The sequence below is a fragment of the Ammodytes marinus genome (assembly GCF_949987685.1).
Source record: "Ammodytes marinus genome assembly, chromosome: 18".
Classification (NCBI taxonomy): Eukaryota; Metazoa; Chordata; class Actinopteri; order Uranoscopiformes; family Ammodytidae; genus Ammodytes; species Ammodytes marinus.
In genome coordinates this window covers 3,879,456-3,907,066 of record NC_137222.1, presented here as the reverse complement: position 1 = coordinate 3,907,066, position 27,611 = coordinate 3,879,456, and the positions used below count along the sequence as shown (strand labels likewise).

The 27,611-nt window shown below is 39.9% G+C and overlaps 2 protein-coding genes across 2 annotated transcripts; both read right to left on the bottom strand.

Moving 5' to 3' along the window:
- Nucleotides 1-978: 978 nt before the first annotated feature.
- Nucleotides 979-8,816, bottom strand: dck (deoxycytidine kinase). Its single transcript, XM_080046381.1, has 7 exons — nucleotides 8,614-8,816; nucleotides 8,206-8,321; nucleotides 6,911-7,104; nucleotides 5,758-5,905; nucleotides 5,126-5,241; nucleotides 4,597-4,696; nucleotides 979-1,202 (listed from the first exon to the last, which is right to left on the bottom strand). The coding sequence occupies exons 1-7, from the start codon at nucleotides 8,729-8,731 to the stop codon at nucleotides 1,176-1,178; spliced, it is 819 nt and encodes a 272-aa protein (XP_079902507.1). The 5' UTR covers nucleotides 8,732-8,816; the 3' UTR covers nucleotides 979-1,175.
- Nucleotides 8,817-9,351: 535 nt separating this feature from the next.
- LOC307264875 (MOB kinase activator 1B) lies at nucleotides 9,352-27,093 on the bottom strand. Its single transcript, XM_080046412.1, has 6 exons — nucleotides 26,766-27,093; nucleotides 24,863-25,029; nucleotides 14,915-15,008; nucleotides 14,212-14,345; nucleotides 12,365-12,528; nucleotides 9,352-11,850 (listed from the first exon to the last, which is right to left on the bottom strand). Exons 1-6 carry the CDS (start codon nucleotides 26,777-26,779, stop codon nucleotides 11,773-11,775), a joined length of 651 nt encoding a protein of 216 aa, XP_079902538.1. The 5' UTR covers nucleotides 26,780-27,093; the 3' UTR covers nucleotides 9,352-11,772.
- Between the last annotated feature and the right edge of the window lie 518 nt (nucleotides 27,094-27,611).

Below are 27,611 nucleotides of genomic sequence, written 5' to 3'. Positions count from 1 at the left end.
CCTCAACCTGACAAATGGGTTTCTAGCTATGTGGTAGGTTATATAAGCTATAGCCTGCTGCATGGTTTCATCCGAAAGAAAGTTTCTACTTTACACAAGCTCTAGCTTATCAAATCATGTGGAAAAATCCAAACGTTGAAACTTGACTTTTTGTGTGTGTGTGAGAGAGAGAAAGCAATGCAGTACAATCTCAACAGTTTGGACCAATTTATGGTTTTGTAAAATCTTTCAATTTAGGCTACACTCAGTCGTTTGTTATGAATAAATAAAGTGGATTGATACGAGTCTTACTCACTCACTCACTCAATCTCTCTCACACACACACACACACACTTTAGGGACTTTGCATAAACACACATTCATTTTCTGTACACATGCACTAACCATAAAAGTAGCCAATTGTGAACACTGCTTTTGTCACCCATTGCACAAGCTGTCACTAATCAACTGGTTTTTAGGTCTAGTGTGTGTCCCCGAAATTGAATTAAGTCAGAAACACTCACACATAGGCCTACCACACTGAATATTGATGCCGTTATAGCTGACAATACACTGTTTATGTGCGTGTCAAAAAATAGACTCACGATTCCCAAAATAATGCGCATGCAGTGTGCTATTTCAGGTTGCTTCATTGTAAATCCTATTGGAACTCCCAGGTAAAGGCGAGCTCAGCACAGCAGTCAAAAATAGCTGCTTGGACAGTTGATATGGAAACTGGCGACATCTGCTGGTAAGACTGGGAGACGTCACCCAAGACATAAGACTATCACATTAACTTTATGTGGGAATTCATCAATACTCATTGAATGGATACAGAGAAATCACATTTTAGATATTTCTTAAAGCAGCTGGACATCGCTATGTTACATATAATATGAAAACACACACACACACACAATTATTTTCAAGTATATTTCAAGTTTATTGTCATTTCTGAGCACCACCATTGGTCATTAATGGACATATTAATCCGCACACAAAAAAAAAATATATATAAATACACAACAGATGTTATAAAAACTGCAATAATAAAAGTACGTTTGTTGTTACAGGTCAGTTCATTTTAAATGATTGTATAGAAAAATAAAAGTCATGGTTTTTTAAGAGTAGCCCTCCATCCACTTCCTTGTCCTCTAAGCATCGATCACCAGAATTCCCCCATCACCGTGTGGTCGCTACAACATGCTCAAGAACTCCTTTACCTGTAGAAAAAAATAAAATAAAGTCACATTTTAGCGTTTTCCAGTGAGTAATATCGATCATGGCTGCCAATCACATCTTGTGCTGTATGTAATTTCTTTCAAAGTATTGTGTTTTGTAACTGGGGCCATTTCTTCCTAATGACATCTGAATGGAGAGGGAAATGCTTTAATAAAGGAACTATGTTTACTGACAATATGAAACAGCTACATAAGCACCAACTCAGGCCTCGTTTGTATTGTTGAAACCTGGGTGTGTTAATGTGTGTGTGTGTGTGTGTGTGTGTGTGCGTCTGAGTATCAGTGAGATCACACTCAGCTGTCAGGGCATAGTATCCCACTCTACATTCTTGACCTTTTAGCCTCCTTAGAGCCTTTGCATAGATAGAGATTCTTTGGCTGAAATTCACATGATAATAAATTACTTTATTATCAGGCACCAGGGGGAAATGCCTGGTCCTTGTGCTAGCAGCAGTAGCCATTTCAAAGTCCTCAAAAGTCTTCATTTCGGGTTAAATCTGGATAATCACCATCACCATGCCACATTGTGTGGTCTTTTGAAATAGTAACACGGCCCTCACACACAGTTGTTATGGCAGTGGTTCTCAATTATTTTCTGTCATGCCCCCGCTGGGGGACAGAAATTTTTTTGCGCCCCCCTCCCCAAATTTAAACTATTACTACTATTGAGAACCTGCTAATATTTATTTATCTGTACAAAACCACTGTATGAGTTTCTGGCACAAGCATTCTGCATACAGTCACCTTATTATCAAATTAGATAACAAATTAGTTGAGGTAACTTCTGCAGCAAAAAAATTCAAAGTTCAGTTTATTAGCTCAATTTGTAACATTTAAACAAGACTGCTCAGTCTGTGTGAATCTCAGAACAGAGAAACAAGAGCAAATGATTCACTGAGGTTTGCATTTCATTCAAAACATTTTTAAACTGTAAACATAGTTAAGGTGGTGTTTTTTATTATTACTATAGGCCAATAGGCCTTCTGTGATGCAATAACCAATAATTAATTAATGTTATTATTAGTCTACTTGCTTGATTTATTTTTAAATAGCCTAGAGACACTTGGAGACACATGTGGACATGTATTTACTGCAAATCGCGGCCATTCGCGCAGATATGACCATACACAAGCACACATCGCGCTTGCTAGCACTTTTTTTTTGGTTTTTGGAATTCAAGGCATCCCGCGCCCCTCCTGACAACTCACGGCGCCCCCCACCATTTGAGAAGCACTGTGTTATGGAATCAACTGGTTTTGTCAGTTAGATTTTTTTGATCACTGGATGCTATTTAGGGTTGCAAAGGGGTGGAAAGTTTCTGGTAAATTTTCGGAAACTTTCCACTAGGGCCTGACCGATATGGATTTTTGAGTGCCGATACCGATTATTTTCAGAGAAAAATTACAATAACGATTAAATCGTCCGATTTTTTTTTTTTAAATCCCCAAAATATATATTGAAACAAATTACTTTTTTGAACTCTTAAATATATATAAATACTTGTAACTGTCAATAGGTGTACAGGAACTTTTTATTTATTGAAATATGTATATATATATATATATATATATATATATATATATATATATATATATATATATATATATATATATATATATATATATATATATATATATATATATATATTATCAAAAAAAAAAAAGGTGTTACAAATATGTCTAAAGTGACATGACGCATTTTCAAATTCAGACATTAAGCATTTTATGTAACTGCACCCAACTCTCTGGAACTCCCTCCCTCCAAACATCAGCATCTCAGACTAAATAAACTCATTCAAAAGTCAACTCAAAACTCACCTCTTTAAGAAAGCATAATTACACCTGACTCCACTCCAAACCTTATCTTTAATTTGTCTTCTTTTTCTAGTATGATTTTCTATATGTTTGATATAAAGTGTCTTTGAATGACCGCCAATAAAGCACTATAAATTCTATCAATTACTATTAACAGTCCCAATGACGATATATCGGTCGGGCCCTACTTTCCATGGGAACTTTAGCTTGGGAATTTTGTGAATATTCAAAATTGGGAATTATATAGGAATTAACTAAATGGCGGTCATTTAAAAGATTTTTTTTCATATCCAAACATTAATCTAAACATATAAACATTAGGTTTTGTAATAGGGAGACATCCATGCAAAATAATACGATTAAAAAACATTACATTTGAACAGATTTATTTGTAAGTAGAACTTCATGTTTTGATTATTTTATGAACAACAAAAAGATGAATGTTGAGTAGAATATAACTCATCTGTCTGACCACATCCATTCAATAAATCAAGTAAAATCCCCCCCATGTGATGGAGGAATGCACAGTGCATGTAGGGGGCGTGGCCTCAGTACCCATGCAGTAAGCATGAAATCTGTTTTTTTTAGTAAAGATTATGCTAAAATATATTTTCCCCAACTATATTTAAAATCACTGTTTAAGCCTCTGTTAACCTGGTCTAGTAAAAAGCAATATATGATATCAAGTTGGGTGTCTCAATAAGCTTAAAAAAAATCTGATTTGAAGTTAAATGTTCATAAACATTATAAAACGTAGTTGGAAAAACGTTTGCCAGGAATGAAATAACATAGTCAGAAGGATTTAGTGCATTTGGTTTGCTTTAAATTTAGTAAATTCCCATTTATTCCCATGTAAAGTTTCCAACTTTGAAAATTCCCGAAATTTTGCAAGCCTAATGCTATAACATGCTGGTGGAGATGGAGTGGGGAGTACTTTTATGTAAATCAATATATTCTAGTCATAATTTATTTTTTACATAAAGTAATTACTGTGATGTCACAGTAAAAGACATCACAGTAATATGTACAAAGTAAGTTTTTTTTTAACCCTATATTTCTCTTTCTGTGATGTCACGAGAAAGAGAAATATAGGGTTAAAAAAACACTCTTTCTGCCTTTTCTCAGGCTAGGATGAACCGATTTAAAAAATGTTCGCATATTTATAATATGTAGGATCTCATAATTCAATACACCTTCATATTCAAACCGGTGAAGTAGGCCTTTAACCAGTTCAAGTTGCTTTTTTCATACAGGTAGGTCAATTTGGTTATGCAGGTGTCCAGCTTTGCATACACAATACGAAAAACACACAACAAAAAAATGAAGACAAAAGGTCACTAAAGGTGCTCAGGAATGTGCTACAGCAACTACACTGAGATGGTAGGTAATACAGTAATATAGTTATATAGAGGATGTGTAGTGTTTAAAAAAGGCAAATAGGATATTTTCCTCCTGTAAATTTCATCTTAAAAGACTGTTTAAGAGTATTTTGGATGGAGACAAATCTAAAAGCGTTATTTATGTATTTTCAAATCTTAAACTTTGGCTTAACTGTCACTCACCTTCTCGATCATGTCGGCGCTCTTTATGTCACTGCCCTTAAAGTCTTCACTCACGTCTATGGTTAAGACCGGCACGTCACTCAGATACTCAAACTCCATGCTGTGGGACAGAGGAAAAACTTTTAATTTTTAATACCTTCTTAAAAAAAAAATTATATTGCCCCAAAAAAAATGTCATTTAAACCCAATGTGTCATGCTTTTTATTATTTGGCCAGGAAATATTTTGGCACACAATGGACCAAAAAATAACAGCCCATTTTTCCCCCTCATCAGTTTCTTGAGTTACATTGACTTGGGATGCTTATTGTGTAGCTGAAACTAATTCAACATCTTAAGTCACCCTAAAGGTTATTGCATTGATGGGTCTTTTTCCAATGGTAAATGAGCTATATAAATGCAATTATATCTGTTGTCCTCACTGAAAATGCATTCAGTTTCTGATGCAAAACATGCCATAAGAGAGAGAGAGTGTGAGTGAGTGAGTGAGTGAGTGAGTGAGTGAGTGTGTGTGTGTGTGTGTGTGCTCACGTCATGGTCTTGTGCTGCAGCCAGCTCTCATGCTTAAAGTGGAGCTTCTCCAGATACTCCAGAGGGATTTCTTGCTCTTCTTCTCGGCCTCTCAAGTGCAACCGCTCTAAACATTTCTACACACAAACAAAAAGGAAATTAATGACATTGTTGGAGTGTCATTTTGCATTTTCCCCCCTAAAAAAAAAGATGGTATGGTAGTCTAAAGGAAATAGGGGCCGACTAAAAACCATGAGGTCACTGGTTCGATCCCTGGCACCGGACAGGAGGTTGTTAGTAGTAACTAGCCAGAGACAAGAACAATTCTAAATTCTAAACAATGCACTTGATGACATTCCAAACAACATGGATGCCTCCATAAGACCTACCCTCTCAATGTACAAAATGTAATATTAATATTTGATATTCTCCACTCAGGAGGATCATTCAGATTAGGTGATTTTACACCAATTAGGACATATTTATGAATGAGGATATTGATTTTAGCTAATAAATTACATAAAATGTTACACAGTGCCCCTTTAAGAGGGGATGTACGAAAAGAGGAATTTCAATGAGCCTCATGTAAAATTGACTAATAAAAGGAAGCTTAATTTAAAACCCCTGTATTTTCTGAGACTATGGTAAAGTACCTCTGGTGATGCTCGGAGGTAGATGATACCGTCCAGCTCGATGTTCTTTCCGAACTGGTTGTGCAGCCAGCCGTGCCAGTCCTGGTAGATGGACCATTCCGTCTCATTCAGACACTCGCTCTCATAGAGGTTGGCTGCAAAGATGTACCTGGGACACGACAGGGGAGGGGGTGGTCAATGGTTTGCACCTTTCAGAGAGGACCGTATCAGTGGGACTGTAGTTCAGATCACTGCTTTTAGCTTCCAAAATTTGTTTTAATATTTTATTTTTCTAAATACCACTGTCCTTGAAATTCTACGATGTCAGAAAGGTAATCTCAAAAGTAGAGCCGCATGATTTGGAAAAAAATTCCTGTTGCGATTATTTGGACTGCTATTGCCGTAGCAAAACGATTTGCTACAAGGAATGGTCACTTTTTTTAAATTAAAAAATAAATACATTACATTCAAAGACAAACAGTTGGTTTAAAATGAATATAAAAAAAAATAAAAAAAAATCATATTGTCTCTTATATCATGACTGTTTCGTCTCGCCTTTAAGGCCGTAACCAGACTATGGTTAGGCCTCCATTATGGACGTGTTGTTCTATGTCTTAGCCACTGTTTCTTTGTTATCAGTTAACAGGAAAACTGGGCAGGACAATAAGAATGGTCACTTTAACATGATTATTGTCATTTTCATTGAAAAACTTTGGTGAAAATTGGTGGGAAATCTCTTCCGAACAAAGATGCTTTCTTAAGTCTGTAGAACATAGAGTACAGGCAGGACATCTCTGGGCAATTTTTTCTTAAGCTTTATTGATAGTGCAGAGAGACAGCGGTGAAATGGGGCAGAGAGGGGAGTGACATGCAGAGAACGACCGCGGGCGAGGCAGGACATCTCTGCAGCATGACAATATTTAGTTTATGACGATATTTTCAAAAAAAATTTTTAACAAATATAAATATAAAATTAAATGTTGGATATTTATTGCTTAAAAAAATGGTTACAGTCCAGCAGTCTACTTTAAAATAGACCGCTGAAAACAACAATTATTTGTGTAAAATGAAAATAAAGGAGTGAAAAAAAAAGTACCACAATGGCCCTTTAAATTGAAAATACATTGGATATTTTTTCCATCATATTTACTGTACATATCCGTTGATAGTTTACCTGTCGCTGTAGATGGAGCGCTCAAAGAACTGCACAGGGTTCTCTGCCTCTCGGAGCTTTCCATTGGCCGATCTCATCTGTGCTCTGACGCGGCTGATGCAGGCGTAGCTCTGGAAGGTGTAGGCCCAACGCTCAGGCTTCTCATACATCATCTGGAGCACGTTCCCTCCACTACGCTGGGACGATGTCAGCTCCTGGGGTCACAAGGGAGAGGGAGAGAGGGTGAATAAAGGAGTGTGCTTTAGCTGGAAACTTCCATATTAGGATCAATACATCTGTTTATAGGTTTGTGTACAGTCCAAGCATTGAAACAAGCACCTAATTGGTTAAATTGGGTTATTTGTCCTTTGCAGTGGTAGCTTTATATTTATATAATAATAATAATAATAATAATTATAATAATAATAATAACAACAAGTTCCTGCAACTTCATCACAATTTATTGTTTTGTAGAAATTACCGTGCTTAAAAATGTATCTATCACTTTTTGTCAATCGAAACATTGTTGCAACTCTAAATGACCTGCATTATAGAAGTGATAGTGCTATTTAATACTCTGTCTACTCTGTAACTGTCATCTTAGTACTGACAACTAATAAATCAATGCATCATCCCTAGTTTTGTTCAAATAACTAAAGTAAGCCCCTAAATATCTTGCTTATTGCCAGGCATTCAATAGCAGTGGTTATATATACTGTATGTGTCTATAATATGGGTGTGTTGAAGCAGTGAAAACGAGCCTGAGGGTGAGGCTAGGCATGCAGCAGTGTGGGAGGTTAAATCTCCAGTGATGGCATGTCCATCCCTCTTCTACACTGAGACCATCTGTTGCTCAGGGTGGTAACTAACCAGCGGACAGATGGCAGCTGCACTCTAAATACAGATGAAAACTGTCCCAGCCAGCTAAACTCTGTGTGTGTGTGTGTGTGTGTGTGTGTGTGTGTGTGTGTGTGTGTGTGTGTGTCTGCGTGTGTGTGTGAGAGACTGAATGTAGTGCATGGTCAATCAGTGCCTGTGACAGGCCAAGAGGATTTAAAGGATCGTGTTCTTTCCAAGGACCAAGATACATAAAATAAAAAAAATCTTGATTTATAGCATAGAATAGTCGAGTCTTATAAATACTCAAACCTCGAGCTGGCAACGAGCTAGTTGTTTGAGAGCTGATCTAAAAGCTATTTCACAGCAATTTTCTAACGTGTCAGCTGAAAGCACTGAGTTATGATGACAAATATTTCAAAACGCAGGAGTACTGTACAAGCAAATACCCATATGACATTGACTGTAGTGCCAAATACCTCGAAGTCGCTGCCTTTCGTTTGGACATTGCACCACCTTGCGATTGGCTCTGGAACCACCTCCCAGTCCCCGCTCTCCTGCTCCAAAAGGCGGACAAAGGTGGATTTGCCCGCCGCTATTTAAACAAAGGAGGCAATCATTTTAGGTTAAATCACTTCAAATGAGACACCTGGCAACATACTATGAAGGTGTATTAGATAGTTAAGTGTTTTAGCTACGAAATAGCGGTGGCATTTCATTAGTGGTCGTCTTGGCAATTGGCGGGTAAAGTAGTGAACGTTACATTTTACAGTTAGTTTTAGCTGTCTGAAATCTCAGTTACTGATAGGTAAACATTGCCTAGCGCCACCTATGAACTATGTTATATTGTGGTTGAGGGTTTAGGCGAGTAAATTAAACTGTCTTACCGATATTTCCCTCGATAGATATCCGCTTCATCCTTTTCTCCATCGAGTCGTTCATGGAACTGTTCATTGACTCGTCTATTGAAACTGGACACGGCCTCTTCGGAGTGGTAAAAGACATTATTAGCGGCCGAATATATGTGTTTTAAAAGAAGAATTAATAAAAAGTTAGTATTGCTGCAACAGCTGCTGTAGTGGAGGGAAGAAGCTCCTCGTTGTTTTGAAGTTTCCGCGCTAACAGACGTCAGGCGGAAGCGGCACAGATGTGACTCCGCCCCCCCCCCCCCCCCCCCGGAAACAGCAGCTGCAGCGCGCGCTCCTCTCGTGCGCGCGCTCCTCCCAGCTGTTTTAATGTTGCTGTGCTCAGTGTAGGAGGAAGTATTCAACTGGCCTATTTACTCAAGTAAAAGTACAAGTAGTAAAGGCATACTATAAAAACACACCATTATACAGCAACAGGACTTAATTCTTAACAAGTAGAAGTGTTATTAAACCTTCCATGCATATTGGCCTCTACAGTGTTCTGTTTCAGATTGGATATTATAGTTTTTAAATGTTATAGGCCATCATTGTTTTTGTTGATTTGTGAAACACACATAGCCTACAACAGTTGGAAATCTTCTTGAAAATGTGTTCGATCGGCCTACATGAGGTCTAATGTAGGCTAATCTTGAATCTTTGGCTGCACTGAGCTAATATTAAGCTAAATGAAGAGTAAACAACATACACACATCATTCAAAGAGTCAAGACCACCTTTATTTGTCTTGTAAACAGCATAAATCAATTCAGTAGCATTTGAAAACCCCCGACCAAGCCATTATGTACAAACATTTCATCATTTATTACAGTCACGGAGGAACAACCGTAGGCAATAGGCTATGTTATGGACATTTCAGGAGGATGAGATCGCTTTCAGGATGACTGATTTCTCTAATACATTTTTTCAGATAACCTGGTGAGCAGTAACATTCATAATAATAGTAAAAGCTAAGGAAGAGGGGAAGAAAAAAAGGATACTCAACAGTCAAAACAATATTTTAATAGTCAAATAATAAAAAGGGAGGAGGGGGAAAAGCAGCCTCTAAAAAGACTCGATGCATTCTTTGAAACCAAAAAGCTAACCACTCCATGCTCGCTGGAAACGTATTTGTAACACAGGTCTCTAACCCTCAAGTATTTACATGTGTGCATTGAAGTATTACACCTCTCAGTAACACATTTCAGATCCGAAGACAATATATAAAATGTTCATGTCATCGTTTCTGAAATCAAACCTGAAAAGAGAAGCACTTCTATCATCTCTCTTATCATACAGCAGAATTTTTCAAGCACTATAAAAACAACTATTAAAGATAAAGTATGGATGAGCTAACCCTTTTGGTGTTGTTGTAGTGTCAATTATTGCATAGTAAACTACACTTTTTTGAGACTGGAGGGAGGGAGGGTACATGCATCTGCTGTTTGAAGCACAATAGCCACAAACAACTCAGACCGTACGTACACATACACGGAAAAAAGCAGAAGGAATCTCATTTGTGCCTTTAAGCCAAATTTCAGCGGAAGGTTAAGCAATTCAGAACATTCATTTTTGGGGAAATAGGAATGGAGGAAACACACGCTGTTCAGTCACATGATACAGGCGGGCTTCTTCTCACAAAGCACGGTCTATGCAAGAATACACATTCAGGCGAGAGAGAGAGAGGTCAGGGAAGAAATTGTTCAAAAGTGCTTTTATGGCTCGTCGTGAGATATAACAAGGGATGCAGCATTAAATCCAATTCAAAAATCGCTTGTATTTTCTTTTAAATCAGTTGCGGTTGGGACAAACACAGCGCTAACATCTAATTGCGGACATTTATATACAAATTAAGGATTTTTAAACTTTTTCCTACAATTTTCTTTCTACATAAAGTTTTGGAGAAAAAAAAAAACAGTAACCAGGATCACACATCACTAGAAAACGCTAATAGTTTTAAGTTCATTTTTAACTCCCTGCTTTATCACTACCACTCTAGCCTCACTCACTTCTAACTCCTTCCAACACATTCATTTATCATAACCTGCACAGAACACTTGGTTTAAATTGACCTTCTGACTAAATAAGGATATGGTTGGTGTGTAAGCATACAGTTATCTTTAAAATGTATTATCCAAGTTAGCGTACAAATAGAAAAAGGGTGTCGTCAATCAAGTCAGTGGTATTACATGGCCTTTGTCTTCTTAGAGCGCTCGCGTTTTAATATAGGGCAATTATGAGCCGTGCTAGGCACTTAGGGTTATTTTGTAGTGACAGATATGGGCTGTTATTACAGATGTGAACAGTAGCAGAATGCAACCCATATGCTTGTATGTAGTATATTAACATAAAATAAATAGCTTCTGCCGTTCCACTGGCATATTAAAAGGCTAGCTTGAATTCTTGCATGAACACCAACAAAGCCCCATCTATCATGATACAGCAACATTTTTGCTAACACACTATTCGTCCCTACGAGTGAGTTGGAAATGGGAATCCTAATGCAGCGTTCAATACAACTCGAAAGTGGAGGATTTCCCAGTTGTAATTTCCGATTTTTCCAACCTCAAAGCGTTCCAGACAACTGGGAAGTGATATTTTTTCGACCTCCTACTAGGAAAATACGACTGGAATACTGTTTAAAGTCGGAGTTCCTGCTCGTAAACTCGGAGCACATCCATCTAACCCGAATTTGGGTCAGAAAACAAGGTTGCAACTGGTAAATCCTCCACTTCCGAGTTGTATTGAACGCAGCATAGGAGCATAGCAATGCCCTGTGTTGCCGAAAAATCCAAGCAAAAAAAATAAATCTGTAGAGTAGAATACTAATGAACATATGTCTATATTCTCCTAACTATAAGCCATTTCTGAATACTGGGGATTATTTATCCGTACGGCTTAAACCCATTTTCTGCCATATGTTAAATATGTGGTGTGTTCAATTCCGTCTGTAAATCCCTGATTGCATTTAGTCCTGGTGCCTTTAAACCTTATCAAGACCCTGCCTTCTTCCCCGGCCTTTCATAAAAACATTTCCCCAAATGGAAATATAGTATATATACATATACTGCATACATACAGCCAGGGCAGGGCGGGGTAGGGTATCTGTGCAAAAAACTAGGTAGACCAATAAAATAAAGGCTGTTTATCTATCCTTGGTGGTCAGTTTTTCAATCAGCTCCTGCAGTGGGACGAGCTCTTTCCGGTCGATGAGGTTAAACTCCTGAGAGAGACAAAGGAAAGGGAAGCAAACACTATTAGATTATTAACTGTGTACTGTTTCTATTGCTGAAACCATACTGTATGTTTTATAGCAACTTAAAGGTGGAGGCAGCGATTCTGGAAAATGCTTGTTGTCAAAATCACTTTGTCAAAATCAGAGATTATTTCCTCACGATCCGCTACCTTTCCGTACTGTGTATGTGCGCTAAAAAAAAAAATGCAGTGTAAAAAAAACACAGCCTAGGCTCTGTAAATAGGTACAGTATGTAAACAAAGGGGGCCCTACGGAACTAGCAACATTCCCGTTTACAGAGACTAGGCTTTGTTTATAACTACTGGATTTTTTTCTTCAATGCACGCAGTACGGACAGGTAACTGATCGTCAGGAGATATTCACTTACTTTGACAAAAAAGGGATTTTGACAACAAGTGTTCTCCAGAATCGCTGACTCTACCTTTTAAGTGACAAATACTGTACATAAGAGGCACCATTCAAAGAACAGCGATTCTTTTACCTGAACAAAGAAGATGAAGTGTTTGAAGGACGTGTTGAGGTGGGCCTCCTCCTGCAGCTGCATGACAGAGTCAAAGTGCTGGTGGTAGATATGAGCGTAGACCCGGAACAGCCGCTTCAGAATGGTCTTGGCCACCGACATGAAGTTACGCTTGAAGGGGACACCTTGGGGAAAGGGAGGGCAAGGAATACATGCTGTTATTTAGAGTCTCATGAAACATACAGTTCATCCATTGATTAAGATAATACAGTGAGCGGTCCAGTTGATAAAAAATGTCTACCAGTCTTATTCTTTGTATAAAAGCTTTGCCTAGAAATCGATGCACTGCTTGCAAAAATATCAAGAATGTTTGGGCATGCTGAAAAATCCTTTGATACTTTATCTGAAAGTGTTTCCATCAAGTCTGGTTTAGCCTTGATTGGTGCCCTGTTGGACTACTCTACCGGGTTCATGTCACCACTGGTAATCCCCTAAACACCAGCTAATGTGAAGAAAAAAAACTCCCTCTGTAGCGTTAAGTTACTGCTAACAGAACATCTGAACAGGCTGCAGCTTCACATTAAAATATGAGTTGACTTTTATTTGTGAGTTGACTTTTATTTTGAAGCAGAGAGGAAGCTAGCGCCTCAGTCAGAAGCACTGTCTTCAGTGTGTGGGGAGTTCTACACTTTGTAAGAAGAGAACAGAATGCTTCCAATTTGCAATACTTGGGCTCAAAGTTTTAATGAGTGTCAGTGGCAGCCCGGCAGTCATTCATTCATTTTCATTGTACACGCTCGTTACCAATGACGTCGTCTAGCTGCTTTGGCTGCAGCGCAATGGCAGCGAAAAACCAATTGAATTCAGCACAAGTTGTAACAAACACTAAAGAATAGTTCCAAGAATGACTGAATACGGTGTTCTCTAGAATCTGAAATGTCTTCACACAGGCCACAGCATGATCTGATCTGAGGGAAGCGCACAAACAATAGTGATTGAGTAACACGGAACCAGCATCATGGAAACTGTTCTCTTGCTGCAGCACAGATGTGTTGTGCAGTTCCGCCATGATTCAGTGACCAGCTGTGTGGATTACAGAGGCTTCTTCCTGCAGTGTACAGAGAGACAGTGACGCTATCTATCTACATTATGACTCAACATCAATTATTCAAAACAGGGCTGTGTGACCGAAGGGACAGGCAGCTCTTCATTAAGCCAGCAGCACCTAGGGCTGGACACACATGCACGTGGCCCCAGTCATCTAACTACTTGACTATGTTCATAGGACAACAAGCGTGACAACTCAAGGCATATTAACCATTTAAAGTAAGAGACTGGGATGTACAGAAGAGCATTATAAAAATGAGAGGATGATGTTTTTAAAATTCTTATTGTGCAGTTTTACAAAGTGTCAAGAATGAAGTCAAATTGCCGGGAGTAAAGAAAGACATATTGACAGATTTGAACTTCCGGGATCAATAACTCACAAGCAAAACGTTATTAAAAAACACAAATGTCCCGGGTTTATTTTTGGCATTTTGTCTCAACCTTTTTGTGCATATTGAAAAAAATATATTTATAAGGGGGTCCTTTGTTTAAAAACCGACACCTATTCTGTGGCAGCACTTTTAGTAATTGTCTCCATCCAAATGAGATGTACCACCGCAAAGAGATGAGACATGTATTTGTGCTGGCTGCCATCCAACTCTATTAAGGCTCCACCCTCTGACGGCACAAGCAAGCCTCTGCCGGTCGGGAGGTTGAGAACTGTGTTGGTATGTGTGTAAAGTTGAACCCTATTCAAGGTCCTTCTACAATAAGATAACACATCAAACTAACAAAAGGGAAAAGGACACATAACAGCATACCAATCTTTGAGGGGAAAAGCGTCTCGTCGTCAAGCTGGTCTTGCACCCAGGTCATGAGGTAATCGATGTACTTGGGAGCAGAGCATTTGATGGGCTTCTTAATGTTGGTTCCATCTGCCCAATGGTACTCATACCTACAGGGAAAAATATACATGAGAAAGTGTTAGATTTTTTAAAATATTTGTGTATTCCATTTTGTTAGGTCAGAAAAAGGGATCCACACACAGTACACACGCATTCATCACTTACGTAAGGCAAAAGGATATTTCACTGCCAACATTTACAAAAGGGCTGCAGAGGCAAGTCTGCACACATCACACACACACATCATTTTCATATGGAGCCTTTCAACTTTGCAGGAGCCAATCTAAATCTTGTGCGTTCAATTTTCTCTTCGAGTCACACGCACATAAAACCTCCACTGTGAATCTGCTATGCCTGGAAGAAGCATGAAGCCACACTACTAAGGGCTCCTACAGTATCTGTTCACATGATAGCACAGTGACATGCAATTTGGATTTAATTCAGCTTTCTCACATTTCATGCTAACTGGTGCAAGTTATTTTGATGATGACAACGCCTCTCACACACACACACACACGCCCTGCATAGCATTGACGGACTAAATGAGTGAAGCAAATGCCTGTGGGTTGGTTTCAATGATACCACATACTTAACAGACCCACTATGATAAAAGACTTACTTAGGACCAGCAGACATGACTGGACAGCTTTCCTCCGTGCAGAAATCTGTGATGGTGCCGTAGAGCATGTTGATCTGGTTGAAGAAATCCACCGCTGAGAAGAAGAAAAAGGCAAAAAAAATACATCTATAAATATTCAAATCGAGCAAACTTGAAACCAAATACTGTGTGTGTGTGTGTGTGTGTGTGTGTGTGTGTGTGTGTGTGTGTGTGTGCCACAGTTCAAATAGCTGGCATCACGTTACCACAACTGCCCATCCCACACTCACCCAACCCTGCATAGTCAAAACGTTTAGTAGACCAAGGCCCACACACTCAAGTTATCTGCAACTACTGTTATCGCAATGGGGCACACTGCCAACAATACTGGCTGTCCATGAGTTGGAGATGTTTATTAAAAGTTGGGGTCAGTGATTCTGGAGAACGCTTGTTGTTGTCAAAATCAGTGAATATCTCCAAACAATCCCCTAACTGTGCAAGCACTGAAAAAAAAATCTGGTGTTACTATACACAGCCTAGGCTCTGTAAACTGGTATGTAAACAAAGAGGGCCCACCATAGCTAGTAACATACCCATTTACAGGGTCTAGGCTGTGTATTAACACTGGATTTTTTTTTCAGCGCACACACAGAACAGACAAGTAGTGGATCGTGAGGAGATTCACCGATTTTGACAAAAAGTGTTCTCCAGAATCGCTGACTCCACCTTTTAAGTGTTGGCAGCGTGAGTGTTCGTACTCCACTATAATAGCTGAACTCATAGGAAAAAAAAAAAAAACATATTGAACAGCTGCTGTGCTGTGAGAAGTCCTGTTTAAAGGGGACAACAGCTCATTTTAATATTTGAGAAGATCCGCTGTCTGCAATAAAGACATGTATTCATACGCGGACAAGCAGGCTATAAATGAGTTGAGTTGTTTAAGTTCGACGTGATGCTCGCTGGCTCGTGACCTGTGAGGGAGAGAGGGCAGATTTCTAAAACATTCATTCATAAATGTCTTCTTTATTTCAAAAAAATTTAAATAAAAAATAAAATAAAAAAGCAACTTAACACAAAATTTGACATATTTCAAGGCTGTTAATCGTCCTATCGTCCTTATAAAATGTTTCCTTGTCCTGCCATGTCACTGAGCAACATTTAGGTCGCTAGCTTTCTTACATCACACATAACCACTGGTTTTGGAGAATGGGAAAGTATTGAATAAATCAGGTATGCAGCTTGTGTCTGTCGCGCTCCCATCTGACCAACATGTTGACTTTGCAGTGACAGGTGCCAAAGTAATCGTCACGGTGACAGAGTGTGTCAAGGCTCCAGAGACTGACATAGAGGTGAATGCTATGAGACAGCAGAGCTACAGAACTAGCTAAATAAATCCACTGGAGGCTTAGTTAGTTAGTTAGCATTCATACCACATAACATTCCAAGGTCAATTCTGACTTAAGGCCTTTGCGGCTTAACCCTCTCTCTGGTAGGATGTCCTAGAGGAAAACCAGTAACCACGAGGTCTCTGGTTCGATCCCCGGCACCGGACAGGAGGGTGTTAGTAGTAAAACTAGTGGTGGCTGCTATTACATCTACGGTGCCCACCATCTCTACCATTGTGTCCTTGAGCAAGACACTAAACCCAAAACTGCTCCAGGGGTGCTGTACTATGGCTGACCCTGCGCTCTGACCCCCTCAAAAGTGTGGTAACTTGAGAGGGGAGATGAGAAAAGAAGCATTTGAATGTGTCTTGTGTACATTGACTAGTGTGGTGGCGGATTTTGCATATGATGTATGTCTGGATTCAAATGTTAGAATGCTTATTAATGAAATAGGAAACATTTGCTACAGGCCTGTATAAAACATACATTGAATGTGTTTTAGTGAAACTAACTGAAATGTAGTTTCAACCATCCCCCTCAATCTCCCGAGTGGAGCCAGCCTGACTATACATTTGAAAGGTGACAATGTTCCTGCAGACAGCCTCCTGCTGTTCTGGGGCAGCCTGCCCCACCCACGATTATAATATGAATGTATATCTCAAAACCTGTCTGCCTCCCAACCTGCCTTCCCCTCCTTCCCCCCACCCAGCCTTACCTGTCTACCCGCCTCCTACCATGTCCTTAAATAGTCCATGATTTTGAGTGAACATTGTCACTTCTTGTAACATACTTACGTGTGTTGGAACCGGTGACCTCTCCGCGGAGAATTCTTGCTATTCTTGATTGAAAATAAACCTGATGCTATACACTATATCACCGTTTGCTTGACTTTTCTTACCACAGTAATTGGCGAGTTAATTCCAGGAAGGAGAACACCGGCAGAGGGTCCACGGGACCGGACAACAGCAAGCCCTTCCATTTCGGGACAGAGAGGACCTCTGTTGGCCGTCCCGTGGGGAAACTCTGTCATCTCCTCCGAATCGGTATGTGAGAATATGTTTTGTTTTAAAGCAACAACAATTGGGTTAAAGGATTACTTCTAAGGACATCTCTGTAGGAATTTTTACACTACAGTCGGAGCGAAACTCTCCCGTTTAAATTTACTTGGAAGTGAGCATGAACTTTAATTAACCATTAATGTAATAAAGCTAGAACGCCAAAGTGAACAGCCACGAGTTAGCTTCGGCCCGGGTGCTGTGTGACTGTTAATGCATCTGAATGGCCTTCCGCCAAGCACCGGACTGGAATTGACGAATTAGTCTTATTTGTTCAAGTTGAACTGAGCAGGTTGAGAGGAAGGTTTTAGGTAGTTTAGTAATTGGTAATGTTACTTGTTCGGTTGACGGACCGGGACAAGCAGCTGGACAGTGCTTTCATTTGTACTAATTTTCTTTTCTCCAGCAGGTTTTAACTCCTTTAAAACTTTTCCCTTCTTGTGAACATAGCATAAGGGCAGAGTTGGCCCTCTATTTTGGTTGTTTTGTTGACAGTGGAGAGTTCTGTGTTTTACAAAAAAAAAAAAAAAAAAAAAAGAGAGAGAGAGAGAGATTTTGGTTTTCTTGGAAAGCCTGAATTATTAAACAGGTCCTTCTGGGAGATTAAACTAGAATTGTTAACCCTTTTACAGACCAAGATATTTGTGTTGGTGGGGCTTGTTTTCGATCAAATAGCAAGAATTTTGAAATTTCATAAGTGTTTTATTGTTTGTCTTTGTTTTTTTGTATTGTCTTGTTGTTCTTTCATTCTGTTTTGCTTTGTGATTAACTAGCCAGGGCGCCACAAGGGAAAGGTAAGAAAACTTGTGTTGTGCTCCTATTCCTGTGTCTTCCCTTACAATGGGGAAGATTTTTAGCAAACGGGATGATTTAGTCAATCCAAATTCGCCTTGTTTACAATATAGTGATTGTACTACCCTTTCCGACACAAACAATCTCGATTCCAACGCGCTCTACAGTACAGGGTTAACCGACTTGGCCCAGCTTTGCATTTCTGCTTCTCCGCCCAAAGTTGACTTGGTGAAAATCTCTCTATGTAAACAAACCGGTAACGAGACTACAGCCTCTTATCTTGCTCGTCTAACTATAGTCCATAAGGACTTCTGTGGCCTTCCCACCCCAGATAATCTGAACGAAGGACCCGTTACAGCTTTCGAAGCCCACTTACGTTACGCTTACTTTAACGGTATGCATAAGGAAAACGCTGATTTGATTAAACATTTGTGTGTTTCTTGGGCTTCTGCCAAGCTTCAGTTGATCGAGGTGTACGCAGCCCACGTGGAGTTACTTCTGGAAAAGCAGGTAACAGAGACGTTGGAGGCGAGAGCATCTGAGCTTCACCAGGCTATCCTCGCGATTGCGATGTCTCAGGGCACGCAGAACGAGAGTGGGCGGGCACAAAATGGCCGCTTCAGACAAAATAAGAACTACAATTCGAACAACTACAAATCTCGTAATAACAAAGTTGTCCGCGATACTTGTTTCCATTGTAAGAAATCCGGGCACTGGAAGCGCGATTGCCCCATCCGTGGTGGTGACAATTGACTAGCGAAGGCTCCACAGGACGCTTCGAACCATTTACTTTTAGCATTCAGGCCTGTAGCCTTAGGATATTGAGGCATCATATGTCTTTTAGCTACCATTTAATTCCCTGTTCAGATGGCCTTGCCATTAACTTTGTCTAAAGCTAGCTGCCTATCTGTTTTAAATTCCTTTTTGAGTTTGGAGTTGTCCTGTTGAAGGGAACATTGTGCAAAGTCATTTTCTGTGGCTGACCTAGCCACACGCAAAAACAGGAGCCGGCCTTCGGGGCTGGTTGACGTGTTTTCACTTGATTTTGCTAGTGTGTGATTTCTTTCAGAGGCTTTTCCTGTGGGCTCTTTTGGCTCCATGTTCATTTCCGCTGCTCTCTCCAGCAGAGGAGCAGCGTCAAACACTCTTCCAGTTGGTAAGCGACGATTCCCTAGGTCACTGTTGTGAATGTCTGCTCTTCTATCTAGCCTAGCTTATGGATATGCCTCAGTCGAATGTAGGCTTTCAGGTTCGCTATTTTACCAATTTACTTTTAAACACTTTTGGGCCAACCAAGGTGGCCATTTTTACCTTCTGCTTAGAGTATTTCTCTTGTTATTATTCGTCTGCTATGGCCCACTTCCAAGGTGTGGTATCCTCCCTGTGTTTTGCTTAGTTCAACCATCTCATCATTTGCATCTTCCTTTTGTCTAATCCTCCGTCCTGACCATGGCCTTTTGTCTTGTGTTCACCATGTGTAAATTACTGGGATTGACTGTGTTTTCCCCCAATGTTTTTCCTGACTTTGGGGACTTTTGCTAAACTTGCCTGATTTAATGCTGTTTTCTTCCCATCTCTAAAATAATTTGTTCTGTCTGTTTTTCAGTCTCCCTTCAGCACGACAGGGACACTGCCACCTAAGATGACTCTGTTAACAAATGCCTTTGTCTACACCTCCTGTGTTTACATGAATCCTCTGTAGCAAAAAGGGCTACTCTCATTTTTGCAGTCATGGCTGGACTAGCCTGTCTCCATGTACTTGTCACTTTTGCCTTGTTTCTAGCATTAATCTTGTTTACTACATGCCTCCTTTTAGAAAGAGGACTAGCCCATCTGTTTTTAGAAAATACTTGTCCTGGTTCAAGCCAAACTCCCTCATTTACATCTCTTTAAACCACAGATAAACATGCACAGCCACTCTTAAAGAAGCTGTATTGTTTTCTTGATTGCTCATTTCTTTTAGATCCCCCTTTTGTAGGCCCAGCCAACATGCCCATTTTACTTCTCAATAGCACAGAAACCCATGTTTTTACATTTATGTAAGTATCTCCCCCTTGTTTCACTATAGCCTTGCACCACTGTCGCTGTGACAATCACTTTTGCTGATAGCCCACTCACCGTTTTGATCGGCCATCAATGCCTTTAAAACATGCAATGCTAAACAGTTTTCACCTTTCAGACATTTATTTTCCGTTATAAATGAAACGTTTTTGGCTGCTTGCACTAACTTTTCCTCCTGCAGGTTTGCTATTCCATTCTTTCTCCTTTGAACCCTCGTGTTCATGCAACTTGGCAATTTGTTAGGCTCTACATTTAGGTTGGTTTAGCCTGTTTGACTGTGGGCTGTTTTATCTTTGCAACACAGAGTAGGAGAGATGGTGTATAGTGCTCTGTGGTTCTGTCCCAGAGCAAGCGATAGAGATTGCCCTTGCCCACTGATAGCCCACTTACTGTATAGCCAATTCCCTCATAGTTTTTACTTTGTGTGCTTCACAGCACATGTGAGACAGTGAGAGGGTTGTTGTTGTTATAGTTTTGGTTGAGTTTGAGGGGTGTTTTATGTGTGAGGGTACAGAGTTCTGATCTCTGGCTTTGCCAAAAATCAGTCAGTTGGCTTGTTTTTTTCTTTCCTTTTCTCTCTCTGTGTTTTGTGTGGAATCTCTGGCGTCTGTCTGACCATTAGCCAAATTGGTCACCTTGCTGCCGGCATTTTTGAATGCTTGATTTTTGTATGTTTGTGTTTTTGTTGTTGTTTGGATTGTTGTTGTTTGGATTAACTCTGTACACTTGGGTGTGTATTTCAGTTTTCCTGTTGCGCGCAGCGATCGTTTAAGCTTTGCTTAAACTTGTTCCAGCATTTTCTTTATGCTTGACTTTTGTTGTTGTTTGGATTAACTCTGTACACTTGGGTGTGCATTTCAGTTGATTTATTGCGTGCAGCGATCGTTTAAGTTTTACTTAAACTTGTTTCTTGTTTTGCTACTAACTTCATCTTTGCTTCCCGACTCTTGTAGGTGCTGATTATTTCCCTGGAAATATGCTCATCTCATGCTATTCCCATACCTGTTTTCTTTTATGTTTCTTTGTACTGTTTCTCGCATTCTGTGGTTTTCCTAAAACCTAACACAACTCATTTTAACACAACTAACTTTGCAATTTGTTTTGTTTTATTTGCTGCACATTATCAACATTTTGCTGCAAACTTGTTGATGTTTCACCAGTTTACATTGTTGGCCTTGCAGGTCCAATCGGTAAGTTTAGTATGGTTACGTTTTGCTTGATGACTGCATCCAAAAGGTAAGATCACTTTGTTTATTTGACAAGTCAACATTGTTGTTATTTATGGCTTTGACTTTCTGCTATAAGTGTTATCTTCTTTCCCTTTTAAGCTGATTTAGTGGGCTTTTCTCAATTTGCCATGTTGATACCTCATGTCGCTGTCTCTTTGATTATATTTGAACAATATCCTTCTCTCCTCTATGCGTCACAGTGTATGCAGCAGTGTTTCCCCCTGTCCTGTCCTGTTCTGGAAAAGCCTACACTGTCCCATCCAAACCTGGAGCTTTAGGGGTTGACTCTGCTTCACGGCATCCGGCCTCAGAGCAAGGCCAAGTTGACTTCACGGTGATTTCTGCATCCATCACACACATATTAGTGACAACCCTTTTGATGCTATTTTTCCTACCCTAAGTAGTTGCAGGGCGCATATGTGATACCTTTACAAACTGTTTCTTTTTGGCTGCCATAGCGGCTATGACTGCCGTTAAACAAAATACTTGAGTTTTCCCACAAACAACTTTTCTAAGCACGCCTACTGTCAACTGTCACTGTCACGGTCACTCCCCTGTCTTCTCTTTCTGCTCTCCACAGACTGGTGAAGGATGCACTACCACGACCAGCCACCACCCGAGGATCGGTTTGTGGTCATGGCTCCCAGACGGAGGTTCTGACAAGCAAGCGAGGGACAGGACCCTTTCAACTCCTCCTCTCCTCCATGACGGCCGTGAAGGTTGCAGAACGGACCACCTGGATCCTTGCCAGTCACAGCGAACGGATCGAGAGGCACCTACAGGACTACAGCCCACCAGCATGGACCAGATGACATCAGCTGGACCAGCACCAGCAGCGACGAGGAAGATGACGCAAGGAGAGCCAGACGACCCCCATCTCCCCCAGCAATGGCCGCCTATCCTGCACCACGGATGCCCCCCTCCCCGGATTCACTCACACATGCTTTCAGACCTGATGGAAAATGTCTGCCCCCCCCCCTCCCTACCAACAACCCCAACCCCTCCCACTCCTCCGACTACGCAGCCATCACCCTGATGACTGGATTTGCCATCAGCTCCCCACATCCTCCACAGCTCCCCTATTCCCTACACCCTGGCAGATGACCTTAAGCGAAGGTTTGTCCTTTTTCGGATGGCGATGAACTTGATTTTTGCCTCCAGTGGTGGCTTTTGCTGCTTGTCCGTGCCTTTCTGCTACCCTTGGGGCTCTTTGAACTTTACAGGCATTCTAGGACTATTTTGCCTTATCGTCTTTTGGTTTCTGCTTTCTTTGTATCTTTGGCCTTAAACTTTTGTTTTGTTTCTTTTACACAGAGATTTGGTTTAATGTTTTCCTCTACAACGCTTATCGAGGTTTTTTCCCATTGATCAAATTTCTCATTTTGTGTTAATCTTGGCCTGTCCTGGGTTTATATTTTTTCCTTACGAGGTTTTTTTTATTATTCCCTGTTATATGTTTTGCCTTACTGTGGTTTGCTATCTTTTATGTTATCATAATATGATAAAAAGAGAGAAGTGTGGTGGCGGATTTTGCATATGATGTATGTCTGGATTCAAATGTTAGAATGCTTATTAATGAAATAGGAAACATTTGCTACAGGCCTGTATAAAACATACATTGAATGTGTTTTAGTGAAACTAACTGAAATGTAGTTTCAACCATCCCCCTCAATCTCCCGAGTGGAGCCAGCCTGACTATACATTTGAAAGGTGACAATGTTCCTGCAGACAGCCTCCTGCTGTTCTGGGGCAGCCTGCCCCACCCACGATTATAATATGAATGTATATCTCAAAACCTGTCTGCCTCCCAACCTGCCTTCCCCTCCTTCCCCCCACCCAGCCTTACCTGTCTACCCGCCTCCTACCATGTCCTTAAATAGTCCATGATTTTGAGTGAACATTGTCACTTCTTGTAACATACTTACGTGTGTTGGAACCGGTGACCTCTCCGCGGAGAATTCTTGCTATTCTTGATTGAAAATAAACCTGATGCTATACACTATATCACCGTTTGCTTGACTTTTCTTACCACACTAGTAAGATAACTTAGCTACTGTCACTATCCCACCAAACAAAGTGCCAAAAGACAAACTGAAGTGAAGTGCTCCTCGTGAGCAGAGATCATGAGGAGAGTCATAAAGACTCTGTGGTGGGAGAAGTTGACCTCACTTCCCTTTAGTTGAACAAGTCAAAACCAGATTGTTTAGCACTCACTAACATCCATCCATTTCTACTTACATGAAGAATACGAATATTGCTTTTTTTTCCCACACATTTAAAATGTGAAAAATGTGTTAATAAAATGAACAGTGGATAAATACAGTAGTCACACTAATTCAGTGCTAACGCTAGAGAGGGATTCCCAAAATGCATTGGGGGAAAAACAAAGAAACATGCAAATCAACTGCAACTTACAGCAAAAAAAAAATATATATAGATTTAAAGGATCACATGTTTTAATGAACTGTGACGTGATCTTATGATCCGTGTAGCATCTGTAATATTACTTCACCAGTGTAGAAGAAAAATGGACCTTACATAAGAAATTCAATCGCTAACAACTCGAGGGGGACACACTGAATGCCTCAAACCCTATGTGGGCCGTTCTACTGACGCCGGAGGAAATCAAACTTCTCCTGAGGCGGACCATTTGTCTCGATCTAGAGGAAAGTAAACAAGGCCCTCACAGCGCAGACAATGAGGTCTATTTAACATTCACAGGGCCTTCCTCCAACATGAATGCACGCGCCCTTTAGAACCAATGCCAAGATCGCACACACCGATAGCTCACCCTCAACTGATTCTTGATGTGGATGTATTTAGCTTTCAGGGAAACAGGACTACTGAGGAGCATGCAAATATGGAAGACGTTTGGGAGAGTGACTGGTGTAAAAGTCATAACTTAAAGTAAAGCCACGCAAGGTGCTTAGCAGCCAACAATGTAATAACAGCTGATAACATCATAATTGCCAATAAAGTTTTCCGTTTTGAATGTAATCATAGCCGATAAAGTATTGACGGTAATTTGCCAATAAAGTATCTGAACAAATCAATGTTATAACTTTTTGCCAACAATGTATGTACACTGATATACATTTTTATATTATAGGCCGAGATTAAAGAGAAAAATCATTCAAAAGTAGAAACTTAACTTGAATTGATAATATAATAATATTGGCAATAAAGTATCAAACTTCCATGACACTTAGCCTAACTATTGCATGCAGTCAGTGATGTAATAACGTATTAAAATAAGGGCAAGAAGTTATAACATTATTGGTTTCGGAAATTGTTGGCAAGTTACAAACTTAAATCGGCTTTTATTGCATTCAAAACTGCTACAAGGTGATGTGACCCTGCCAGGAAACTGAACTCAAGAGAGAGGTAAAAGGTGTATCAAGGACGTGGATGCAGGTCTGGAAAAGGTATAATAAGATTGCTGCTTACTGTTGACTGCCACCCATTCATTTAAGTCTTCCCCCTCCGGCAGCATGACGGCCATGCGCAGGTTCCCGCTGCCCAGCGTGGCCTCGGCATGTTTCAACAGCTCGTACTGGTGAGAGCCCTCCGGGATGTTCTTCTTGGGCTTGAAGGTCTTGGATGAGCGGTTCCCACTGTGTGAGTCACAGAGGAAAGACAAACGGTGTCATAAAGAAAGACTGTGTTGGTCATCATAATAACTGTGTGGGCAGCAGTCGGATACTATGACAAATCATGAGTTCACACATGGTGGTGACTCCTCAAGGGATTTTACTAGCAGAAAAAAAAAGTTAGGATCAGTTGGAACTAGTCAAGTCAAAGTATATTTATATATAGCACATTTGAAATAAAGCAACCGATATAAGTAACATGAAGAAAAAATAAATAAATAGTAGCAAAGACTCAAGCATCAAAATGACAAGTTCGAACTGTTTTTTTTAAAGCCAAAGCAAAGAGATGAGTTTTAAGCAATGTTATCAAATCATTAATGGACTGAGCATTTATTATATGTATTAAACCAAACAAGTTCAGTTATTATTGACGCCATAGTTTTTGATGTTTGTTTATTTGGTGAGAGGGGGGGGGGGGGGGGGGCACCAGAACAGTATGTCTCTCTGTGTATAACGCATAATGAGGCCATGTGTTGTGAAGAGGTGCTGCATTCAAACCCGCTCAATGCCCCATTAAACAGGAATTGTTCAGTCATCGCACAGTTAGCTCACGCACGCTAAATCATTTTTCCTCTTTAATCAGAGCAATGACAGCCAGGCACTAAAAACCAAACAACAACATTCTCTCTATCATTTTATGGAATTATGAATTGTGTTTATTTTCTTAGCGGGGGCAAGAGAAGATGGTCATTTTGTTAAGGAACAGTGGTTTTAGCCGAGTCAAAAAGTAACATTTTATCCATGAGTACTTCTTCAACTAAAATGTGCTTTTGATTCACTTGTAAACCAACCATTAGGCAATAGCTGGAGCTAAACACATATCTGTTTTCTTCACTCTTGATCAAACAATGATTATTTTATGCTTCAAAGAAAAAAACAATGGAGGCTTTTATTGTTGTAAAGCGTACAAGGACATATTTGAATAAGTATTTAATATTTTTCTGAAGTTGAACTTAAGTCTTGCGAGGTGGTTATTCATGCAAAACATCATTTCGTTTTTATGTACCACTACCTACATAACAATGACAAACAAAAGGAATCTTGAATCTTAATTCCTAGCGATACAAACTAGTTGTTGCAAGTTCAGTAGCCTAGAGTCACAGTTATAGGTGGTGACCTAATGAGTAAATGCTTCCTTGAGGTTGACTGTCTGTTTGACTTCTCTTTCATTTGCCTAATTATACATCCTCACATCCTCAACAGAGGGCGCCTTTAAAGAGACTCTTCCACCTTCTGATTTCAGTCCTAGACAAGATGTGTACATACCTAACTAAATATTGACGACACAGGCGTGTTACTCTGATAAAAATGATTGGTTAATATTGATTTGTTCAAACTGTCATATTGGGTCTGGATAAGCCCGTGGCAACAAAGTGTTCACACCAGCAAATATCCAAGCCAGACAACTCAACGTATCTGTTAAAAACGACACTATGTATGTCAAAGTTAAAAGGCAGAACACTTTTGGCAGCGTTTTTGATTTGCAAATAACCTACTATAGCTGCCGATGTTAATTGTTACAATATAAAAATGTACTGAAGGCAGCAATGCGAAGGTGACTGCAGGAAATAGTCGTAGCCCGTATTGTGCTATCGCTAGCCAGCTGTCTATGCAATGCTAAAGCCGCAGATATATTTTCCGAATATAAAAGGTTATGACAAGGCAAAAGAATAAGCATTCTTGACACAATTATTACTTACAAGAGAAAGCTCATCTTTCCTCTGGACGTGGAATATAACTCGCGTGGCAAAAGGCTAAAGCAAGCACAGCAAAATGGGATTGTTTGTCCAAAATAAAATAAAATAAAAATAAATTAATTAAACAAAAACTCCCAAAGTCTCGCGCGTCTTCTCGGGCTCCTTTTATGCTAGCAGTCCTTGTGGGAAAGAAATATCCAAACTGGCTAGAATTGTAGCGGCAACAACGACACGTTAGTAGGTTATGGTACGAAAGAAAACACTTGTATTGTACACAGACAGGCAGACTAGTTCACTGGATGTTGCTCTGTACGCTGTGAGGCAGCAGCGCACTGAACCTGCTACTGCCTTCTTCATCTGACGTTCACAGCAGATCAGTCGCATTTCTGCCGCATACTGCCCCCTAGTGGTGGGAACCCGCCAACACTAGATAGATAGATAGATAGATAGATAGATAGATAGATAGATAGATAGATAGATAGATAGATAGATAGATAGATAGATAGATAGATAGATAGATAGATAGATAGATAGATAGATAGATAGATAGATAGATAGATTCCTATCTTTGTTTAGCTTTGTTGTCCTTGTTTTAACTATATCTCTATTTATACATTCGTGTACATTGTTCTTTGAACAGTCTGTCATTGAGATTTAAACTGGAGTCAAATTCCTTTCATGTGTAGCAACACATAGCTGGCACATAAATATTAATCAAATTGTTCTTATTGTATAATGAGGAGGTCTAGCTGCTGGATGTTGTTTAGGCTGCTCACTGTCTTTAGTGAATTATTTAAAATCATCTATTGTGTGACAATCCTGCACATTTCTATTAATTTATTACCACAG